Source organism: Pristiophorus japonicus, chromosome 30 (genome assembly GCF_044704955.1).
Source record: "Pristiophorus japonicus isolate sPriJap1 chromosome 30, sPriJap1.hap1, whole genome shotgun sequence".
Classification (NCBI taxonomy): domain Eukaryota; kingdom Metazoa; phylum Chordata; class Chondrichthyes; family Pristiophoridae; genus Pristiophorus; species Pristiophorus japonicus.
In genome coordinates this window covers 9,127,330-9,148,674 of record NC_092006.1, presented here as the reverse complement: position 1 = coordinate 9,148,674, position 21,345 = coordinate 9,127,330, and the positions used below count along the sequence as shown (strand labels likewise).

Genomic DNA, 21,345 nt, shown 5'->3' with positions numbered 1-21,345 from the left:
TGTACCTGCCCTGGGAGTGTTTGATGGGACAGTGTAGAGGGAGCTTTACTCTGTATCTAACCCCCTGTACCTGCCCTGGGAGTGTTTGATGGGACAGTGTAGAGGGAGCTTTACTCTGTATCTAACCCCGTGCTGTATCTGCCCTGGGAGTGTTTGATGGGACAGTGTAGAGGGAGCTTTACTCTGTATCTAACCCCGTGCTGTACCTACCCTGGGAGTGTTTGATGGGACAGTGTAGAGGGAGCTTTACTCTGTATCTAACCCCCTGTACCTGCCCTGGGAGTGTTTGATGGGACAGTGTAGAGGGAGCTTAACTCTGTATCTAACCCCGTGCTGTACCTGCCCTGGGAGTGTTTGATGGGACAGTGTAGAGGGAGCTTTACTCTGTATCTAACCCCGTGCTGTACCTGCCCTGGGAGTGTGTGATGGGACAATGTAGAGGGAGCTTTACTCTGTATCTAACCCCCTGTACCTGCCCTGGGAGTGTTTGATGGGACAGTGTAGAGGGAGCTTAACACAGAAAGCTTTGCAGTATCAGTGGGAGGAGATTTAATCCTGCGATTGAACCCCCGCTCTCACCCAGTTTTCCATCCTGGAGCTCCGTGTTGAGCTCGATCGCAGAGTCCCGATTTGATTTCAATGTTGAGATGAAAGTTATCCAAGGCCTACCACTTACCCTTTCATCCTGTGTGTCCTACATTGTGGCTACTCCTTGTGTGACAGATATTCTGTTCCCCTAGGCAGCTGCAGCTGGCTCCTGCTGCCTCTGGGCAAGAAGAAATTACTTACGAGCACCCGCAGGTAAAGCAGAAGATGATATAAATATAGCTTTTAATGTGCCCTTCGCGACGAGCCCCCGACCCCAGTCCAATAAACACTATATGGTCCTCTCGGGCATTGCAACAGGTTCTGGGGGAGGTGGGACCAGTACAAACCGGGCGGTCTGCACCTGGGCAGGACCGGAACCAATGTCCCAGGGGGATTGTTTGCTAGAGCTGTTGGGGAAGAGTTAAAACTAATATGGCAGGGGGATGGGAACCAGTGCAGGGAGACAGAGGGAAACAAAAAGGAGACAAAAGCAAAAGACAGAAAGGAGATGAGTAAAAGTGGAGGGCAGAGAAACCCAAGGCGAAAAACAAAAAGGGCCACTGAATATAAAGGGGCTGCAGGAGGGGTCAAAACTAAAACTCATGGTTTAAAAACTAGGATTAAAACACTCTACCTAAACGCACGCAGCATTCGAAATAAAGTAAATGAGTTGACGGCATAAATCATTACAAATGGGAATGATTTGGTGGCCATTACAGAAACGTGGTTGCAGGGTGGCCAAGACTGGGAATTAAACATACAGGGCTATCTGACGATTCGGAAAGATAGACAAGAAGGGAAAGGAGGTGGGGTAGCTCTGTTAATAAAGGATGATATCAGGACAGTTGTGAGAGACGATATTGGCTCTAATGAACAAAATGTTGAATCATTGTGGGTAGAGATTAGAGATAGTAAGGGGAAAAAGTCACTGGTGGGCGTAGTTTATAGGCCCCCAAATAATAACTTCACGGTGGGGCGGGCAATAATCAAGGGAATAATGGAGGCATGTGAAAAAGGAACGGCAGTAGTCATGGGGGATTTTAACCTACATATCGATTGGTCAACTCAAATCACACGGGGTAGCCTGGAGGAGGAATTCATAGAATGCATACGAGATTGTTTCTTAGAACAGTATGTAACAGAACCTACAAGGGAGCAAGCTATCATAGATCTGGTCCTGTGTAATGAGACAGGAAAAATAAACGATCTCCTAGTAAAAGGTCCTCTTGGAATGAGTGATCACAGTATGGTTGAATTTGTAATACAGATTGAGGGTGAGGAAGTTGTGTCAGAAACGAGTGTACTATGCTTAAACAAAGGGGACTACAGTGGGATGAGGGCTGAGTTGGCTAAAGTAGACTGGAAACACAGACTAAACGGTGGCACAATTGAGGAACAGTGGAGGACTTTTAAGGAGCTCTTTCATAGTGCTCAACAAAAATATATTCCAGTGAAAAAGAAGGGCGGTAAGAGAAGGGATAACCAGCCGTGGATAACCAAGGAAATAAAGGAGAGTATCAAATTAAAAACCAATGCATATAAGGTGGCCAAGGTTAGTGGGAAACTAGAAGATTGGGAAAATTTTAAAGATCAGCAAAGAATGACTAAAATAGCAATAAAGAAAGGAAATATAGATTACAAAGGTAAACTTGCGCAAAACATAAAAACAGAATGTAAAAGCTTTTACAGATATATAAAACGGAAAAGAGTGACTAAAGTAAATGTTGGTCCCTTAGAAGATGAGAAGTGGGATTTAATAATGGGAAATGTGGAAATGGCTGAGACCTTAAACAATTATTTTGCTTCGGTCTTCACAGTGGAAGACACAAAAACCATGCCAAAAATTGCTGGTCACAGGAATGTGGGAAGGGAGGACCTTGAGACAATCACTATCACTAGGGGAGTAGTGCTGGATAGGCTAATGGGACTCAAGGTAGACAAGTCCCCTGGTCCTGATGAAATGCATCCCAGGGTATTAAAAGAGATGGCGGAAGTTATAGCAGATGCATTCGTTATAATCTACCAAAATTCTCTGGACTCTGGGGAGGTACCAGCGGATAGGAAAGCAGCTAATGTAACGCCTCTGTTTAAGAAAGGGGGCAGACAAAAGGCAGGTAACTATAGGCCGGTTAGTTTAACATCTGTAGTGGGGAAAATGCTTGAAACTATCATTAAGGAAGAAATAGTGGGACATCTAGATAGGAATAGTGCAATCAAGCAGATGCAGCATGGATTCATGAAGGGGAAATCATGTTTAACTAATTTACTGGAATTCTTTGAGGATATAACGAGCATGGTGGATAGAGGTGTACCGATGGTTGTGGTGTATTTAGATTTCCAAAAGGCATTCGATAAGGTGCCACATAAAAGGTTACTGCAGAAGATAGAGGTACGCGAAGTCAGAGGAAATGTATTAGCGTGGATAAAGAATTGGCTGGCGAACAGAAAGCAGAGAGTCGGGATAAATGGGTCCTTTTCGGGTTGGAAATCGGTGGTTAGTGGTGTGCCACAGGGATCGGTGCTGGGACCACAACTGTTTACAATATACAACATGACCTGGAAGAGGGGACAGAGTGTAGTGTTAACAAAATTTGCAGATGACACGAAGATTATTGGGAAAGCGGGTTGTGTAGAGGACACAGAGAGGCTGCAAAGAGATTTGGATAGGTTAAGCGAATAGGCTAAGGTTTGGCAGATGGAATACAATGTCGGAAAGTGTGAGGTCATCCACCTTGGGGAAAAAAACAGTAAAAGGGAATATTATTTGAATGGGGAGAAATTACAACATGCTGCGGTGCAGAGGGACCTGGGGGTCCTTGTGCATGAAACTCTTTTTGGAGTTTATCTGAAAAACATAAAACATTAAACCGTGCCACCCGACCTGGATGACACACCAGACATTTACAAGGCCCTTTTCCTTGTGCATGAATCCCAAAAGGTTAGTTTGCAGGTGCAGCAGGTAATCAGGAAGGCAAATGGAATGTTGGCCTTCATTGCGAGAGGGATGGAGTACAAAAGCAGGGAGGTCCTACTGCAACTGTATAGGGTATTGGTAAGGCCGCACCTGGAGTACTGAGTGCAGTTCTGGTCACCTTACTTAAGGAAGGATATACTGGCTTTGGAGGGGGTACAGAGACGATTCACGAGGCTGATTCCGGAGATGAGAGGGTTACCTTATGATGATAGATTGAGTAGACTGGGTCTTTACTCGGAGTTCAGAAGGATGAGGGGTGATCTTATAGAAACATTTAAAACAATGAAAGGGATAGACAAGATAGAGGCAGAGAGGTTGTTTCCACTGGTCAGGGAGACTAGAACTAGGGGGCACAGCCTCAAAATACGGGAGAGCCAATTTAAAACCGAGTTGAGAAGGAATTTCTTCTCCCAGAGGGTTGTGAATCTGTGGAATTCTCTGCCCAAGGAAGCAGTTGAGGCTAGCTCATTGAATGTATTCAAGTCACAGATAAATAGATTTTTAACCAATAAGGGAATTAAGGGTTACGGGGAGCGGGCGGGTAAGTGGAGCTGAGTCCACGGCCAGATCAGCCATGATCTTGTTGAATGGCGGAGCAGGCTCGAGGGGCTAGATGGCCTACTCCTGTTCCTAATTCTTATGTTCTTATGTTATGTTTTTATGTTCTTATTTACTTATTTGTTCGGATTCTCCCGCTTTCCTGAAGGCGGCAACACTTGCTGGGGTGGGATTGTGTTCCCCGAGTGCTGCCCACTCCCATTACCATGTCCGAGTGGCCACTCTGCAGCAGGAAGCTTGGGCTAGGAGTGTCGGAGGTGTGTCTGGTCGCATGGGGGAGGGGGGGACGGTCGTGATGTTGCCCTCATCTGTGGCCCACACTGGAGCTGTGACCGTGTGTGTGTGTGGGGCTGTGTGTGTGTGGGGCACTGTGTGTGTGTGTGCGTGTGTGGGGCTGTGTGTGTGTGGGGCACTGTGTGTGTGTGGGGCTGTGTGTGTGGGGTGCTGTGTGTGTGTGTGGGGTGCTGTGTGTGTGTGTGGGGTGCTGTGTGTGTGTGTGTGGGGCTGTGTGTGTGGGGTGCTGTGTATGTGTGTGTGGGGCGCTGTGTATGTGTGTGTGGGGCGCTGTGTATGTGTGTGTGGGGCGCTGTGTATGTGTGTGTGGGGCGCTGTGTATGTGTGTGTGGGGCGCTGTGTATGTGTGTGTGGGGCGCTGTGTATGTGTGTGTGGGGCGCTGTGTATGTGTGTGTGGGGCGCTGTGTATGTGTGTGTGGGGCGCTGTGTATGTGTGTGTGGGGCGCTGTGTATGTGTGTGTGGGGCGCTGTGTATGTGTGTGTGGGGCGCTGTGTATGTGTGTGTGGGGCGCTATGTGTGTGTGGGGCGCTGTGTATGTGTGTGTGGGGCGCTGTGTATGTGTGTGTGGGGCGCTGTGTGTGTGGGGCGCTGTGTGTGTGGGGTGCTGTGTATGTGTGTGTGGGGTGCTGTGTATGTGTGTGTGGGGTGCTGTGTATGTGTGTGTGGGGCTGTGTATGTGTGTGTGGGGCTGTGTATGTGTGTGTGGGGCGCTGTGTATGTGTGTGTGGGGCGCTGTGTATGTGTGTGTGGGGCGCTGTGTATGTGTGTGTGGGGCGCTGTGTATGTGTGTGTGGGGCTGTGTATGTGTGTGTGGGGCTGTGTATGTGTGTGGGGCTGTGTATGTGTGTGTGGGGCGCTGTGTATGTGTGTGTGGGGCGCTGTGTATGTGTGTGTGGGGCGCTGTGTATGTGTGTGTGGGGCGCTGTGTGTGTGTGGGGCGCTGTGTATGTGTGTGTGGGGCTGTGTGTGTGTGTGGGGGGTGCGCGGGACGCTTGTGTGTGTGGGTGTGTGTGTGTGGGTGGGGCTGTGTGTGGTGGGGTGTGGCTGTGTGTGTGTGGGGGGGGGGCTGTGTGTGTGGAGGCGCGGTTGTGTGTGCGGTGGGGGGCTTTGTGTGTGTGTGTTGGGGGGGGGTGGTCTGTGTGTGTGTAGGGGGGCTCTGTGTGTCTGTGGAGGGGGGTCTGTGTATGTGTGTGGGGGGGGCTGTGTGTGTGGGGGGGGAGCTGTGTGGGGGGGGTGTGTGTGTGTGTGGGGGGGGGAGCTGTGTGGGGGGAGCTGTGTGTGTGTGGGGGGGGGTATTTGTGTGTGTGGGGGGGGTGGCTGTGTGTGTGGGGGGGGGAGCTGTGTGTGTGGGGGGGGAGCTGTGTGTGTGTGGGGGGGAGCTGTGTGTGTGTGGGGGTGTGTGTGTGTGTGTGGGGGGGGCTGTGTGTGTGGGGGGAGCTGTGTGTGTGTGGGGGGGGGTATTGTGTGTGTGTGTGTGGGGGGGGAGCTGTGTGTGTGTGGGGGGGGTGGCTGTGTGTGTGGGGGGGGTGGCTGTGTGTGTGGGGGGGGGGAGCTGTGTGTGTATGGGGGGGAGCTGTGTGTGGGTGTGTGTGTGTGTGTGTGGGGGGGGCTGTGTGTGTGGGGGGGGTATTGTGTGTGTGTGTGTGTGTGGGGGGGTATTGTGTGTGTGTGTGGGGGAGCTGTGTGTGTGTGGGGGTGTGTGTGGGGGGGGCTGTGTGTGTGGGGGGAGCTGTGTGTGTGTGGGGGGGGTATTGTGTGTGTGTGTGTGGGGGGGGAGCTGTGTGTGTGGGGGGGAGCTGTGTGTGTGTGGGTGGGGGTGTTGTGTGTGTGGGGGGGTGGCTGTGTGTGTGGGGGGGGGGCGCTGTAGGGGGGTGGCTGTGTGTGTGGTTATGGGGAAGCTGTGGGGGTGGTGGCTGTGTGTGTGGGGGGGGGGAGCTGTGTGTGTGTGATGGGGGTCTGTGTGTGTATGAGGGGGGGAGCTGTGTGTGTGGGGGGCTGTGAGTGTGTGTGTGTGGGGGGCTGTGAGTGTGTGTGTGGGGGGCTGTGAGTGTGTGTGGATGGGGAGGGTGTTGTGTGTGTGTGTGTGTGTGGGGGGCTGTGTGTGTGTGTGTGGGGGGCTGTGAGTGTGTGTGTGGGGGGCTGTGAGTGTGTGTGGATGGGGAGGGTGTTGTGTGAGTGTGTGTGTGTGGGGGGCTGTGAGTGTGTGTGTGGGGGGCTGTGAGTGTGTGTGTGCGCTGTGTGAGCGTGCGGGGTAGCACCCTCTGTATGAACACGCCCTGAATTGCTTGCACTCGTTGTCCAGCAGCCGGCGAAGGCTGGCTCTAACGGGGTCTGTGGGCCTGCTGCCCCTCCCTCACCTGGCCGGTAAAGGCGCGGACACGATGAGCCAAAATGGCCTCCGTCGTGCTGTGTATTTCTATGGTTAGTGTGGAAATTCGTCGAGAAATCTGGTGTGCTTTAATCTGACTCTCTCCCTCTCTTCCCATTGATGCTTAAGGTCGCTGTTCAGGCAGCAGCAGCAGAACACACTAAACCCATCAACAAAACAGACCCCTTGTTCAGTCGGGAGTCCGAACCACGATACCCTGAAATCTACTCGGGCATTGGCACAGGCAAGTACTCTGTAAAATGGCCTTTTTCAATTCTTGTGAAATTGCAATCATCTGAATCAAGCTGGCCCAAAACATGACAGTCCCTTTCATTCCATCTGTCCATCACTCTGTTGTCAGCTGTGGCTCAGCGGGTAGCACCCTCCCCTCGGAGCCAGAAGGTTGTGGGTTCGAGCTCCCACTCCAGGCACTCGAGCCCCATAATCCCAGGCCAACACTCCCAGTGCCAGTACTGAGGGAGCGCCGCACTGTCGGAGGGGCGGTGCTGAGGGAGCGCCACACTGTCGGAGGGGCGGGGCGGTACTGAGGGAGCGCCGCACTGCCGGAGGGGCAGTGCTGAGGGAGCGCCGCACTGTCGGAGGGGCAGTACTGAGGGAGCGCCGCACTGTCAGAGGGACGGTACTGAGGGAGCGCCGCACTGTCGGAGGGGCGGTACTGAGGGAGTGTCGCACTGTCGGAGGGGCGGTACTGAGGGAGTGTCGCACTGTCGGAGGGGCGGTACTGAGGGAGCACCGCATTGTCAGAGGGACGGTACTGAGGGAGCGCCGCACTGTCGGAGGGGCGGTACTGAGGGAGCGTCGCACTGTCGGAGGGGCGGTACTGAGGCAGCACCGCACTGTCGGAGGGGCGGTACTGAGGGAGCACCGCACTGTCGGGAGGGGCAGTACTGAGGGAGCACCGCACTGTCGGGAAAGGCAGTACTGAGGGAGCACTGCATTGTCAGAGGTGCCGTCTTTCGGATGAGACGTTAAACCGAGGCCCCGTCTGCCCTCTCGGGTGGATGTAAAAGATCCCGGGGCCACTATTGGAAGAAGAGCAGGGGGAGTTCTCCCCGGTGTCCTGGGGCCAATATTTATCCCTCAACCAACATCACTAAAACAGATGATCCGGGTCATTATCACATCGCTGTGTGTGGCAGCTTGCTGTGCGCAAGTTGGCCGCCGCGTTTCCCACAATACAACAGCGACCACACCCCAAGAGTACCTCATTGGCTGCAAGGCGCTTTGAGACGTCGGGTGGTTGTGAAAGATGCTGTATAAAGCCCAGTCTTTCTTTCTTGTTTTGCGCAGCCGACCAGAACAAGGTGCTTCCATCGACCCCGGGCGCCGGGAGCCAGCAGATTTACCAGCAGGGGAGCTCCTTCTCATCGGCACGGACGGCACCTAACTTCAGGTACCATTGCCAGTCCGGCAGGCAGCCGGGCCTTCCGGTAGAGCACGCCAATGGCGGCGGGTTACGTTGTCATAGCGCTCCTTGAAGTGCGCCAGGATTCTCGCCATTTTAAAAGTATTCTGCGACGAACCTCACATTTCCCCACATTAAACTCCATCTGCCATCGAACTGCCCAGTCACCTAGTCTATCTCTATCCCTTTGCAGATGCTCTGTGTCCTCCTCGCAGCTTACTGTCCCCACCTAGCTTTGTATCGTCAGCAAACTTAGATACATTTCCCTTCACTTAGGTCATTAATGTAGATTGTAAATAACCGAGGCCCCAGCACCGATCCTTTGCGGCACTCCCACTCGTTACAGCCTACCAACCTGAACAAGACCCGTTTATCCCGACTCTCTCGTTTTCTGTCCCTTAACCAATCCTCTATCCCTGCTAATACATTACCTCCAATCCCACGAGCCCGTATCTTGTATAATAACCTTTTATGTGGCACCTTATCGAATGCCTTTTGGAAATCCAAATATACTACATCTACTGGTTTCCCCTTTAGCTACCCTGCCAGTTACATCCTCAAGAAGCTCGAATAAATTTGTCAAACACGATTTCCATTTCATAAAACTATGTTGACTCTGCCTAATCGTGTTCTGATTGTCTTAAGTGCCCTGATATCACTTCCTTAACAATGGATTCCAGCATTTTCCCGACAACTGTTGTCAGGCTAACTGGTCTGTTGTTGCCTGTTTTCTCTCGTTTCCCCGCCTTGGTTTCATTAAGATAGATTGTAAATAGCTGAGGCCCCTCCAAAGCCTTCACTTCCTTCCTGAAACACGGTGCCCAGAATTGGATACAATACTCCAGTCATGGGGGCCGAACCGATGTTTGATATAGTGTTGTAGAACCATGGGACGTTTCACTACGTTAGGGGTGCGATATAAATACAAGCTGTAGTTGTTGATATAGTGTTGTAATGCCTTGAGATGTTAAAGGTGCTATATAAATACAGTACAAGTTGTTATAGTGTTGTAATGCCTTGTGACGTTTCACTATGTGAAGAACTTAAGAACATAAGAAATAGGAGCAGGAGTAGGCCATTCGGCCCCTCGAGCCTGCTCCGCCATTTAATACGATCATGGCTGATCCGATCATGGACTCAGCTCCACTTCCCTGCCCGCTCCCCATTAACTTATCAGTTAAGAAACTGTCTATCTCTGTCTTAAATTTATTCAATGTCCAGGCTTCCACAGCTCTCTGAGGCAGTAAATTCCACAGATTTACAACCCTCAGAGAAGAAATTCCTCCTCATCTCAGTTTTAAATGGGCGGCCCCTTATTCTAAGACCTTGCCCCCTAGTTCTAGTCTCCCCCATCAGTGGAAACATCCTCTCTGCATCCACCTTGTCAAGCCCCCTCATAATCTTATACGTTTCGATAAGATCACCTCTCATTCTTCTGAATTCCAATGAGTAGAGGCCCAACCTACTCAACCTTTCCTCATAAGTCAACCCCCTCATCCCCGGAATCAACCGAGTGAACCTTCTCTGAACTGCCTCCAAAGCAAGTATATCCTTTCGTAAATATGGAAACCAAAACTGCACGCAGTACTCCAGGTGTGGCCTCACCAATACCCTGTATAACTGTAGCAAGACTTCCCTGCTTTTATACTCCATCTCCTTTGCAATAAAGGCCAAGATTCCATTGGCCTTCCTGATCACTTGCTGTACCTGCATACTATCCTTTTGTGTTTCATGCACAAGTACCCCCAGGTCCCGCTTTACTGCAGCACTTTGCAATCTTTCTCCGTTTAAATTATAACTTGCTCTTTGATTTTTTTTCTGCCAAAGTGCATGACCTCACTTTCCAATAAATATGGAAACCAAAACTGCACGCTTTATAACTACAGTACAAGTTGTTATACTGTTGTAATGCCTCGTGCTGTGATAAGTCACTGATTCCTTCTCTGCTCCTTCCTCCCCTGTGACAGCGCCCCAATGGTCCCCCCTGTGAGCATCGTTCAGCAGTCAGCGTCGGCAGGACAGATCCTCGCTCAGATCTCCCGGCATTCGGCCAGCGGGCAGGTTACTGGAAACGCCTGGACTGGAAGTCGGCCCCCGTTCCCAACGCAGGTCTCTCTTCCCCCTCTGCGCTTGAGCATGTCTCGACCTTCTCGGCGGTGGAGGTCGCGGGTTTGGCAGGTGCTGCCGAAGAAGCCTTGGCGAGTTGCCGCGGTGCATCTTGTAGACGGTGCACACTGCAGCCACGGTGCGCCGGTGGTGGAGGGAGTGAGTGTTGAAGGTGGTGGGTAGCGTGCCGATCGAGCGGCCTGCTTTGTCCTGGATGGTGTCGAGCTTCTCGAGTGTTGTTGGGGCTGCAACTCATCGAGTGTTCCAGCACACTCCTGACTTGTGCCTTGTAGATGGTGGGAAAGGCTGAATTTGACGTCAGCGGCCTGAAAGGTGTTCTCTTCAGTTGGCCATCCCGACCCACGAGAGAACACCAACGCAGGTCGGGAGGACAGAGCGGTGAGGGATCGTGGCAAAGATTCAGTGGGTGATTGTGACGGAGGTGCGGAGGAGCGGCGAGAGATCGGGGGCGGAGGAGCGGCGAGAGATCGGGGCGGAGGAGCGGCGAGAGATTGGGGCGGAGGAGCGGCGAGAGATTGGGGCGGAGGAGCGGCGAGAGATTGGGGCGGAGGAGCGGCGAGAGATTGGGGCGGAGGAGCGGCGAGAGATTGGGGCGGAGGAGCGGCGAGAGATTGGGGCGGAGGAGCGGCGAGAGATTGGGGCGGAGGAGCTGCGAGAGATTGGGGCGGAGGAGCGGCGAGAGATTGGGGCGGAGGAGCGGCGAGAGATTGGGGCGGAGGAGCGGCGAGAGATCGGGGCGGAGGAGCGGCGAGAGATCGGGGCGGAGGAGCGGCGAGAGATCGGGGCGGAGGAGCGGCGAGAGATCGGGGCGGAGGAGCGGCGAGAGATCGGGGGCGGAGGAGCGGCGAGAGATCGGGGGCGGAGGAGCGGCGAGAGATCGGGGGCGGAGGAGCGGCGAGAGATCGGGGGCGGAGGAGCGGCGAGAGATCGGGGGCGGAGGAGCGGCGAGAGATCGGGGGCGGAGGAGCGGCGAGAGATCGGGGGCGGAGGAGCGGCGAGAGATCGGGGGCGGAGGAGCGGCGAGAGATCGGGGGCGGAGGAGCGGCGAGAGATCGGGGGCGGAGGAGCGGCGAGAGATCGGGGGCGGAGGAGCGGCGAGAGATCGGGGGCGGAGGAGCGGCGAGAGATCGGGGGCGGAGGAGCGGCGAGAGATCGGGGGCGGAGGAGCGGCGAGAGATCGGGGCGGAGGAGCGGCGAGAGATCGGGGGCGGAGGAGCGGCGAGAGATCGGGGGCGGAGGAGCGGCGAGAGATCGGGGCGGAGGAGCGGCGAGAGATCGGGGGCGGAGGAGCGGCGAGAGATCGGGGGCGGAGGAGCGGCGAGAGATCGGGGGCGGAGGAGCGGCGAGAGATCGGGGGCGGAGGAGCGGCGAGAGATCGGGGGCGGAGGAGCGGCGAGAGATCGGGGGCGGAGGAGCGGCGAGAGATCGGGGGCGGAGGAGCGGCGAGTGATCGGGGGCGGAGGAGCGGCGAGAGATCGGGGGCGGAGGAGCGGCGAGAGATCGGGGGCGGAGGAGCGGCGAGAGATCGGGGGCGGAGGAGCGGCGAGAGATTGGGGCGGAGGAGCGGCGAGAGATTGGGGCGGAAGAGCGGCGAGAGATTGGGGCGGAAGAGTGGCGAGAGATTGGGGCGGAGGAGCAGTGAATGAGGGTACGGGGCCCAGAAGAGGCGAGGGCCCAGGGGCAGCACGGACCCAGCCCACACTGTGCGATATGTGCGCACTGGGTCCGTGCAGCAGAACTGGTCTCCAGTCGTCCTGGCTAACCCTTGCCACTGGACCAAGACCTCGCTCTGTCAAGCCCGTGTGGTGGCTGGTGTGCACACGGCTGGAATTCAGGACTGAAATATCGGGTCTTCCATTGGGACATTTGCGAACTCATCCCTCTTGGTGTAGAAGTGGGTCATCTTTGTTCGAGGGATTGCCTGTGGTGATGATGACTTCAGTTGGGCGCTGGTGCCCCTAGGGGGCGACGGTGTCGATTTAGAGGCCGGTTTTGTGTCTTTGCGTTAGTTTTGCCTCGTGAATCGGCCATATTGGAGCTGTGTGCCGGCGGAAGCGGAAGGCTTCTCGTTGATAAGAAGGCTGCGCGGTACGTGACACCGGTGACCCCTGGCCTGCGTTTCCCTAACTTTCTCCTTTCCGTGTCCCTCCAGCAAATGCCAGCCCAGCGAGCCAAGACGCAGTCACCTCCGTTTGGGATGGGAGCCAACCCCGCCTCCTTCAGCCCCCTCGCCAGTCCCGCAACCACGGCCTCGGCCGGAGGCGTCGCCTACCCGACCCTTGCCAACCGCACCGCTGCTTTCGGTATGTTGACCAGCTCTACGTTGCTCCGTATATTTCTCTTGATTGAGGGGCGGTACTGAGGGAGCGCCGCACTGTCGGAGGGACGGTACTGAGGGAGCGCCGCACTGTCGGAGGGACGGTACTGAGGGAGCGTCGCACTGTCGGAGGGACGGTACTGAGGGAGCGCCGCACTGTCGGAGGGACGGTACTGAGGGAGCGCCGCACTGTCGGAGGGGCAGTACTGAGGGAGCGCCGCACTGTCGGAGGGGCAGTACTGAGGGAGTGCCGCACTGTCGGAGGGGCAGTACTGAGGGAGCGTCGCACTGTCGGAGGGACGGTACTGAGGGAGCGCCGCACTGTCGGAGGGGTGGTACTGAGGGAGCGCAGCACTGTCGGAGGGACGGTACTGAGGGAGCGCCGCACTGTCGGAGGGACGGTACTGAGGGAGCGCCGCACTGTCGGAGGGGCAGTACTGAGGGAGTGCCGCACTGTCGGAGGGGCAGTACTGAGGGAGCGTCGCACTGTCGGAGGGACGGTACTGAGGGAGCGCCGCACTGTCGGAGGGGTGGTACTGAGGGAGCGCAGCACTGTCGGAGGGGTGGTACTGAGGGAGCGCCGCACTGTCGGAGGGGCGGTACTGAGGGAGCGCCGCACTGTCGGAGGGGCGGTACTGAGGGAGCGCCGTACTGTCGGAGGGGCGGTACTGAGGAAGCGCCGCACTGTCGGAGGGGCGGTACTGAGGGAGCGCCGCACTGTCGGAGGGGCGGTACTGAGGGAGCGCCGTACTGTCGGAGGGGCGGTACTGAGGGAGCGCCGTACTGTCGGAGGGGCGGTACTGAGGGAACGCCGCACTGTCGGAGGGGCGCGCACTGTCGGAGGGGCGGTACTGAGGGAGCGCCGCACTGTCGGAGGGGCAGTACTGAGGGAGCGCCGCACTGTCGGAGGGGCGGTACTGAGGGAGCGCCGCACTGTCGGAGGGGCAGTACTGAGGGAGCGCCGCACTGTCGGAGGGGCGGTACTGAGGGAGCGCCGCACTGTCGGAGGGGCGGTACTGAGGGAGTGCCGCACTGTCGGAGGGGCAGTCATTCGGATGAGACATTAAACCGAGGCCCCGTCTGCTCTCTCAGGTGGATGTAAACGATTTCACGGCCACGACTGAAAGATGAGCATGTGGGCTTCTGCGCAGTGCCCTTGGGCCAATAGTAATCCCTCAACCACTGAGTGAAAACAGATGATCTGGGTCCTTATTGCGTTACTGCGTGTGGGAGCTTGCTGTGCGCAAGTTGGCCGCTGAATTTCCTCCCCTGCGCTTCCGTAAAGTACTTCATCGGCTGTCCAGCGCTCGGGGGCGTCCCGAGGTCATGTGACGGCGCTGTCGAGGTGCGCGTTCCTTCTTTAATGGCGACGTTTCTTCTTTCTGTTTTGCCAGCTGAGGCCGGGCAGAGCAGCGGGCAGTTCCAGAGTCAACCTGCAGAGGGAGCCTCGGTGTGGCCGCAGTGGCAAGGACAGCACCATGCACCGACGGCCAGCGAGCAGCACCCCCACCAGCAACAGAGCCAGCCCGAGGTGTTCCCGGTGAGGAGCCAGACCGCCAAACGGCCCCCTCCCCCACCCACCTCCTGTAGCCCCTCAGCATTGTCCTCCTCAGAGCAGAGAAGGTTAAGGTGGAGATTTCATCAGAGATCGGAGCAGGAGTCGGCCATTCGGCCTCTCGAGCCTGCTCCGCCATTTAATACGACCATGGCTGATCCGATCATGGACTCAGCTCCACTTCCCTGCCCGCCCCCTTATCGGTTAAGAAACTGTCTATCTCTGTCTTAAATATATTCAATGTCCCAGCCTCCACAGCTCTCTGAGGCAGCGAATTCCACAGATTTACAACCCTCTGAGAGAAGAAATTCCTCCTCATCTCAGTTTTAAATGGGTGGCCCCTTATTCTAAGACCATGCCCCCTAGTTCTAGTCTCCCCCATCAGTGGAAACATCCTCTCTGCATCCACCTTGTCGAGCCCCCCTCATAATCTGATACGTTTCGATAAGATCACCTCTCATTCTTCTGAATTCCAATGAGTCAAGGCCTTAGATTTAATCGAGCTCATCCAAATCTCGAGGGGGGTAGAGTAGATCGAGCGAAACGGTTCTCATTGGCAGGAGGGTGGGTAACCAGGGGGACACAGATTGACGATAATCGGCGATGGAACCAGAGGGGGAGATGGGGAGAATATGTTTTGACGCAGCGAGTTGTTGTGATCGGGAAGGCGCTGCCTGAAAGGGCGGTGGGAGCAGATTCAATCAGGACTTTCAAACGGGGGAATTGGGTAAATACTAGAAGGGGGGAAATGTGCCGGGCTGTGGGGAAAGAGCAGGGGGGAGTGGGACTGATTGGATCGCTCTGTCACAGAGCCGGCACAGCACGGGCTCCATGGGCCCAATGGGATCCTCCTGTGCTGAGGGGCGGTACTGAGGGATCGCCGCACTGTCGGAGGGGCAGTCCTGAGGGAGCGCCGCACTGTCGGAGGGGCGGTACTGAGGGAGCGTTGCACTGTCGGAGGGGCGTTACTGAGGGAGCGCTGCACTGTCGGAGGGGCGGTACTGAGGGAGTGCCGCACTGTCGGAGGGGCAGTACTGAGGGAGCGCCGCACTGTCGGAGGGGCAGTACTGAAGGAGCGCCGTACTGTCGGAGGGGCAGTACTGAGGGAGCGCCGCACTGTCGGAGGGGCAGTACTGAGGGAGCTCCGCACTGTTGGAGGGGCAGTACTGAGGGAGCACCGCACTGTCGGAGGGGCAGTACTGAGGGAGCGCCGCACTGTCGGAGGGGCAGTACTGAGGGAGCGCCGCACTGTTGGAGGGGCAGTACTGAGGGAGCACCGCACTGTCGGAGGGGCAGTACTGAGGGAGCACCGCACTGTTGGAGGGGCAGTACTGAGGGAGCACCGCACTGTTGGAGGGGCAGTACTGAGGGAGCTCCGCACTGTTGGAGGGGCAGTACTGAGGGAGCACCGCACTGTAGGAGGGGCAGTACTGAGGGAGCACCGCACTGTCGGAGGGGCAGTACTGAGGGAGCACCGCACTGTTGGAGGGGCAGTACTGAGGGAGCACCGCACTGTCGGAGGGGCAGTACTGAGGGAGCGCCGCACTGTCGGAGGGGCAGTACTGAGGGAGCGCCGCACTGTTGGAGATGCCGTCTTTCAGATGAGACGTTAAACCGAGGCCCCGTCTGCCCTCTCGGGTGGATGTAAAAGATCCCGGGGCCACTATTGGAAGAAGAGCAGGGGGAGTTCTCCCCGGTGTCCTGGGGCCAATATTTATCCCTCAACCAACGTCACTAAAACAGATGATCTGGGTCATTATCACATCGCTGTGTGTGGGAGCTTGCTGTGCGCAAATTGGCTGCCGCGTTTTCCACGGTACAAGTGTGACCCACCGTACAGCGCTTCGGGATGTCGGGGAATGTGAAAGGCACTATAGAAAGGCGAGCCTTATGCATACTTGTCAAGAAGAGGTTGGGGGGGGGGGGGGGCGGGGGTCGGTGTATTACTTGAGCAGCCTTTGGGAAAGCAGGAAGTAGCTGTCGGGAATGCTGGGTGGGCCTTGGGTAAGGCTATCCAGGATTCCGGAGCGAAGGCGAGGAGGCGGGGTTGAGATGCAGATCCGCCGTGATCTGATTGAATGGCGGAGCGGGCTGGAGGGGCCGAATGGCCTGCTCCTACGTGCCTCATTCAAAGAGGAGCGGGCGGTAGATGTGGCCATTTACGAGTGCACGATTAAACAGCGTGTGTTGTTTTCCGCCTTCACCCTCCCCCCCCCCCCCCCCCTTCAGGATATGCTGTCCATCTACGAAGAGCCAAGCCCCACGTACAACAGCGACGAGTTCTCGGCGCTCCCCATGTTCCCGCCGTTCTCGGAGTAGCGCGGGACCCGGCAGGAAGGAATCGTGCCGCCGGTTAACGTCCGTCGATCGCCCGCTCGCCCGCCCACCGTGGACGTTTTATTCTCAACCGCGACGTCGGAGAGAGTCTCGGCAGAACCCCACCCTTCCCACCCGCCGGTGTCGAGGAGCGAGGAAGACAAAGCAACAGACGAGAGAAACCAAAACTGCGTTTCACCAGCGCCCCGCCCCTCGCCCCTGCCCGTTTTTCTGGATGCGGAGAAGCCATTCGACCGCCGTGGAGACCCCCGTGCCCGCTCCCGAGCCCCACCGGAAGGCGGGGGGGGGCGTAAGATCGGGACGCGTCGCCCTCCCTCAAAGTTCCGTGCCCTCCTCGGGGGGGGGGGCGGGGGGCACTGCCGGAGTTGGCAACGAGCCGCGCGGGTTTGCTTGGTGCCGCACTGCCGCGGAGATTCTTCCCGCCTGAAGCGTCGAAATGTCGGCAGCGTTTCCCGGAGGGGCTGTCTGCGGCAGGAAGTGGGAGGGGGGCGGCGATCGAACCAGCATCGCGCTCGTGTCCAAGAAGGCCAGGTCATGCCACAACCTTTTTGGAGCACCATGCACCAGTTCCCGCTCTCCCTTCCACCGCCTCCAACACTCACTCCCTCCACCACCGGCGCCCCCTGGCTGCAGTGAGCACCGTCTACAAGATGCACCGCGGCAACTCGCCAAGGCTTCTTCGGCAGCACCTCCCAAACCCGCGACCTCTACCGCCTAGAAGGACGAGGGCAGCAGGCGCATGGGAACACCACCCCCTCCACGTTCCCCTCCCAGTCACACACCATCCCGACTTGGAAATATATCGGTCGTTCCTTCATCGTCGCTGGGTCACAATCCTGGAACTCCCTCCCTAACAGCGCTGTGGGAGCACCTTCACCATACGGACTGCAGCGGTTCAAGAAGGCGGCTCACCACCACCTCCTCGAGGGGCGATTAGGGACGGGCAATAAATGCCAACCGTGCCCACATCCTGAGAATGAATTTGGGAACAAAGGGAGACTTGTCTCGCTCGACACCTGCGCCTTCGGGCTCGCTGCGTTTTGTAACCAAAGCGAAAGGGGAACCGTAGCCCACCCCCCCCCCACCTTCGTTCAGACCGCCGGGACGTCTGGCGTGGCACCGAGCCACGCGGATCCGAAGCTCCTCCACCACGGGGTGCCCTCCCCCCCCACCCCCTGGTCGATCAGCGCCGACGTCGCCGATCTCAGTCACGTGGCAGTAGGGACGCCACCGCTGACATCGGTGCCACCATCCCCGGCACTCCCGGCGACCCTGTGCACCGGAGCGTGAAGGGGCAACCCCCTCCCGCGGTCGAATAGCCCGCCAGCCCTCGCTGCCTGAGCTGAGTGCGGGCTACGGGCATCGACTCGTTTCCTAGCCCGAGGTGTCGGAGAGAGTGCGGGGGTGGTGGCGGGAAGAATAATTAGCATATTTTTTCACCAAAAGCTGTACAGAATAAATGAGGGTTTGGAGTCCCCGAATTCTGCCCTTCAACCAAATGCCCCGTTCCTATTTCCCCCCCCCCCCCACCCCCAGCCGATAATGAACTTAAGGGTGTGTGTGTATCTGTATCTTGCAGGGCTGTAGGAATCTAAAGCCATCGAGAGGACTGGTCAGCACTGTTCCGCTCGGCAGTGTTCCTGTCCGAAGCCCCGCCCACAGGCCGCTTGACCGTGTCTCCGCGGGAGCGGGGACAAACCGGAGCGCGCCACCACCGGAGGTTTTGAACTGGCCGTGCGCGCAGCCCCTTAAAGGGGCCGTGCCCGCCCCCCCCCCCCAAATAAAACAGGGAGAGTTGCCGGTCGCCAATTTTGTTTTAATGAAACCTTCCGTGTGACGGGTCTTTTTTTTTATAAATGGTTGCCCCGCGCAAGAATTGTGATTCTGTGCACCGTGCCACGTTCCCTCCTGCACCAGCCTGGCGGCTCCTCGTACATCGCAGCCCGCCGCAGTTTCGGGTGCGTATACGTGCGCGTGTAGTTTTTTTTTTAATGTTCTCAGTTGTAACCTCGATCAGTATTGAACCCGTGAATAGCCCAGGAAACGGACCATGCTTACCGTAAAAAAAAATAATTGTACTTCACCCCTTTTCCTTCTAAGCTGTTTGTAAATATATAAATGAACTGGGGCGGGGGCGACATTTTAAATATCTTTTTATGGCAAAAAAAAAATATATATATATATATATATATAGAGTTATAATGTGACGCAGCACGGGGAAGCAGCATCAGGGAAGGAACTGTTTTGTGTTGCGTGTGTGTGTGTGTGTGTGTGTGTGCGCATGCGGGTACGTTGGGCAGTGTCAATTCCTGCCCTGTGACCCCTGACGCCCGACAGCCTGCTGCGGCCCTTGAATCACTGCGCGCCTCTCGCGTAAATAAAAAAAAACGTGCGTGGTCCGAGAGCCAGACGCCAGCCAGTCGAAGCAAGTGCGGCTGTGATTTTACGCCGGGCGTTGGTAAGCGAAATTGGATCGGGCATCCTTGTGAGCTGAGGTCAAGACTTAATTGGCGGGGGCGATTCATTTCCCCCCCCCCAACGCGCTTGCCCTCTTGTTGTTCAAACCCGCGCGTCTCTCGCTGTGTCATGCAGGCACTCTCTCTGCCTCTTGAGCCTGTTCACCACACCCACTTCAGTGCCCTTTCCCCGGCAACTTATCCTGCAACACCGGTGGAAGAAGTACATAAGAACATCAGAAATAGGAGCAGGAGTCGGCCATTCGGCCCCTCGAGCCTGCTCCGCCATTTAATACCATCATAGCTGATCCGATCATGGACTCAGCTCCACTTCCCTGCCCGCCCCCTTATCGGTTAAGAAACTGTCTATTTCTGTCTTAAATATATTCAATGTCCCAGCCTCCACAGCTCTCTGAGGCAGCGAATTCCACAGATTCACAACCCTCTGAGAGAAGAAATTCCTCCTCATCTCAGTTTTAAATGGGCGGCCCCTTATTCTAAGACCATGCCCCCTAGTTCTAGTCTCCCCCATCAGTGGAAACATCCTCTCTGCATCCACCCTCACAATCTTATACCCTCCCTCCTCACTGTTTACTTATAGCTCGTGCCTTTCCCTCCCGCATTGGGGAGTCCAGGGATATGGGGACAGTGCGGGAAAGTGGAGTTGAGGCCGAAGATCAGCCGTGATCTGATCGAATGGCGGAACAGGCTCGAGGGGCCGAATGGCCGACTCCTGCTCCTGTTTCTTACGTTCTTATCGGAACCCTTCGCAGCAGTTTAAGAGTTGCACCGTCTACAGTACAGAAGCGAGCCATTCGGCCCGTCTGCCGTTTCTGCTCTGCACACCAGGCTCCTCTGCATCTCGTCCCTCAGCATATTCTATCCCTTTCTCCCCCCACCCCCCACACCTGCTTTCCTCGGTCACCACGGGCCCTCCGGTACTTTGCCCAAGCGGGAATTTTTCACCGGCAAGTCCGACGGCGGGAGGATCCGGCGGCTATTCGACTCTGGGGTGCATCGCAGCCGAGCCCAATCCTGTCCTCGGCTCGCACTTTTTCGGGGAGGGAGGTCGTCGGACAGCAAATTGAATTCAGTAAATCCCGATACCCCTGGTGGGCTGGCAGCGGATAAGGTGACCGTGAAAACTGTCGGGATTGTCGTAAAAGAAAATGAACTGGTTCACTAACGTCCTTGAATAATGAGATTGAGGTTTGCCACTTCAGTTGAAGTTGCTTTCTCGTTTTGCGGGGGGGGGAAGTAGGCACGACTGAATATAAAGGCTCTGTAATTCCCTACCTATGGATAACTTGCTGTTTGATGATGATCCCATTTGAAATTTCGGGGACTCCATTGGATGTTAACTTGTGGGAAATCCGATATGGGAAGCCAGTTATGAGGCCCTTCAGCCCCTCGAGCCTGTTCCGCCACTCAGTCGGTTCACGGCAGATCTGTACCTTAACTCCCAGCGACCCGCCCTGGTTCCGTAACCCGAAATACCCAACAAAAATTCCATCCATCCCCGTTTTGAAATCTTCAGTGGCCTCAACAGCTTTATGGGGGAGAGAGCCAGCTTTTTTAGGCCCTTTTCTGCTTCCTGACATCACCCCTGAACGGCCTGGCTCGAATTTTAAGGTGACTTCCCCCTCGTTCTGGGCTCTCCCCACCAGAGGAAATAGTTTTAGCAACCCAATCAACTCCTTTAATCATCTTAAAACGCCTCTTACCAGATCACCCCCATCCCTGAGGCAAATACAAGCCTAGTCTATGCAACCTGTCCTCATCATTAAACCATTTTTAGGCTGATGATTCATTTGCCAAATACCCTCCCAATTGGTTGTACTGTGGGTCCGGCTCATATAAGGGCGTGAGCGGGGATTTGCGAACGTGCGGGCGAAGTTATCCAATCAACTTGCGTGCCATTAAGTCGAGATTGCAGTTTGGCTCGCTGCGGGCGAGGTGGGGTGTGGGGGGGGGTGGGGGAGAGTCGGCAGGAGAGAGGTGACGGGGGGCTTAGGCGGGCAGGTCGGCGAGGCGGGCCTGCAGCCCGATTTAGCGGGCGCGACTTCGCCGGGCGCGGCCTCGCCGGTCGCCATTCGGCCAGAGAGACCAACCACACCCCGCCACGGGCAGGGGGAAAATGGCAGTGGCATTTGTGCCCCCTTAACGTTGGCGGGCTTAGCCCATCCCACGACACCGGGACCTCCCCACAGCGCGATAAGCGGGGGGCCCCGAGACCCTGCCTGGCCCTGTCCCGTCTCCAAGCACGCCTCCGTTTTTAAATTTGTGTATATATATATATACATATATATATTTTTTAAAACAATTCGCGGAGCGTGCACTTCA

The 21,345-nt window shown here is 56.3% G+C and overlaps 1 protein-coding gene across 3 annotated transcripts in view; it reads left to right on the top strand.

The window, feature by feature from the left end:
- LOC139240200 (aryl hydrocarbon receptor nuclear translocator-like) overlaps positions 1-18,645 on the top strand; it is a 50,944-nt gene extending 32,299 nt beyond the window's left edge. For all 3 annotated transcript variants that reach the window (XM_070868646.1, XM_070868645.1, XM_070868644.1), the window contains exons 14-20: positions 741-801; positions 6,914-7,028; positions 8,096-8,198; positions 10,178-10,319; positions 12,490-12,640; positions 14,049-14,194; positions 16,439-18,645. In XM_070868646.1, the coding sequence (XP_070724747.1) occupies positions 741-801; positions 6,914-7,028; positions 8,096-8,198; positions 10,178-10,319; positions 12,490-12,640; positions 14,049-14,194; positions 16,439-16,528 (808 nt within the window). In that variant the 3' untranslated portion in view covers positions 16,529-18,645. The remainder of the gene's footprint in view (positions 1-740; positions 802-6,913; positions 7,029-8,095; positions 8,199-10,177; positions 10,320-12,489; positions 12,641-14,048; positions 14,195-16,438) is intronic.
- Positions 18,646-21,345: the final 2,700 nt, after the last annotated feature.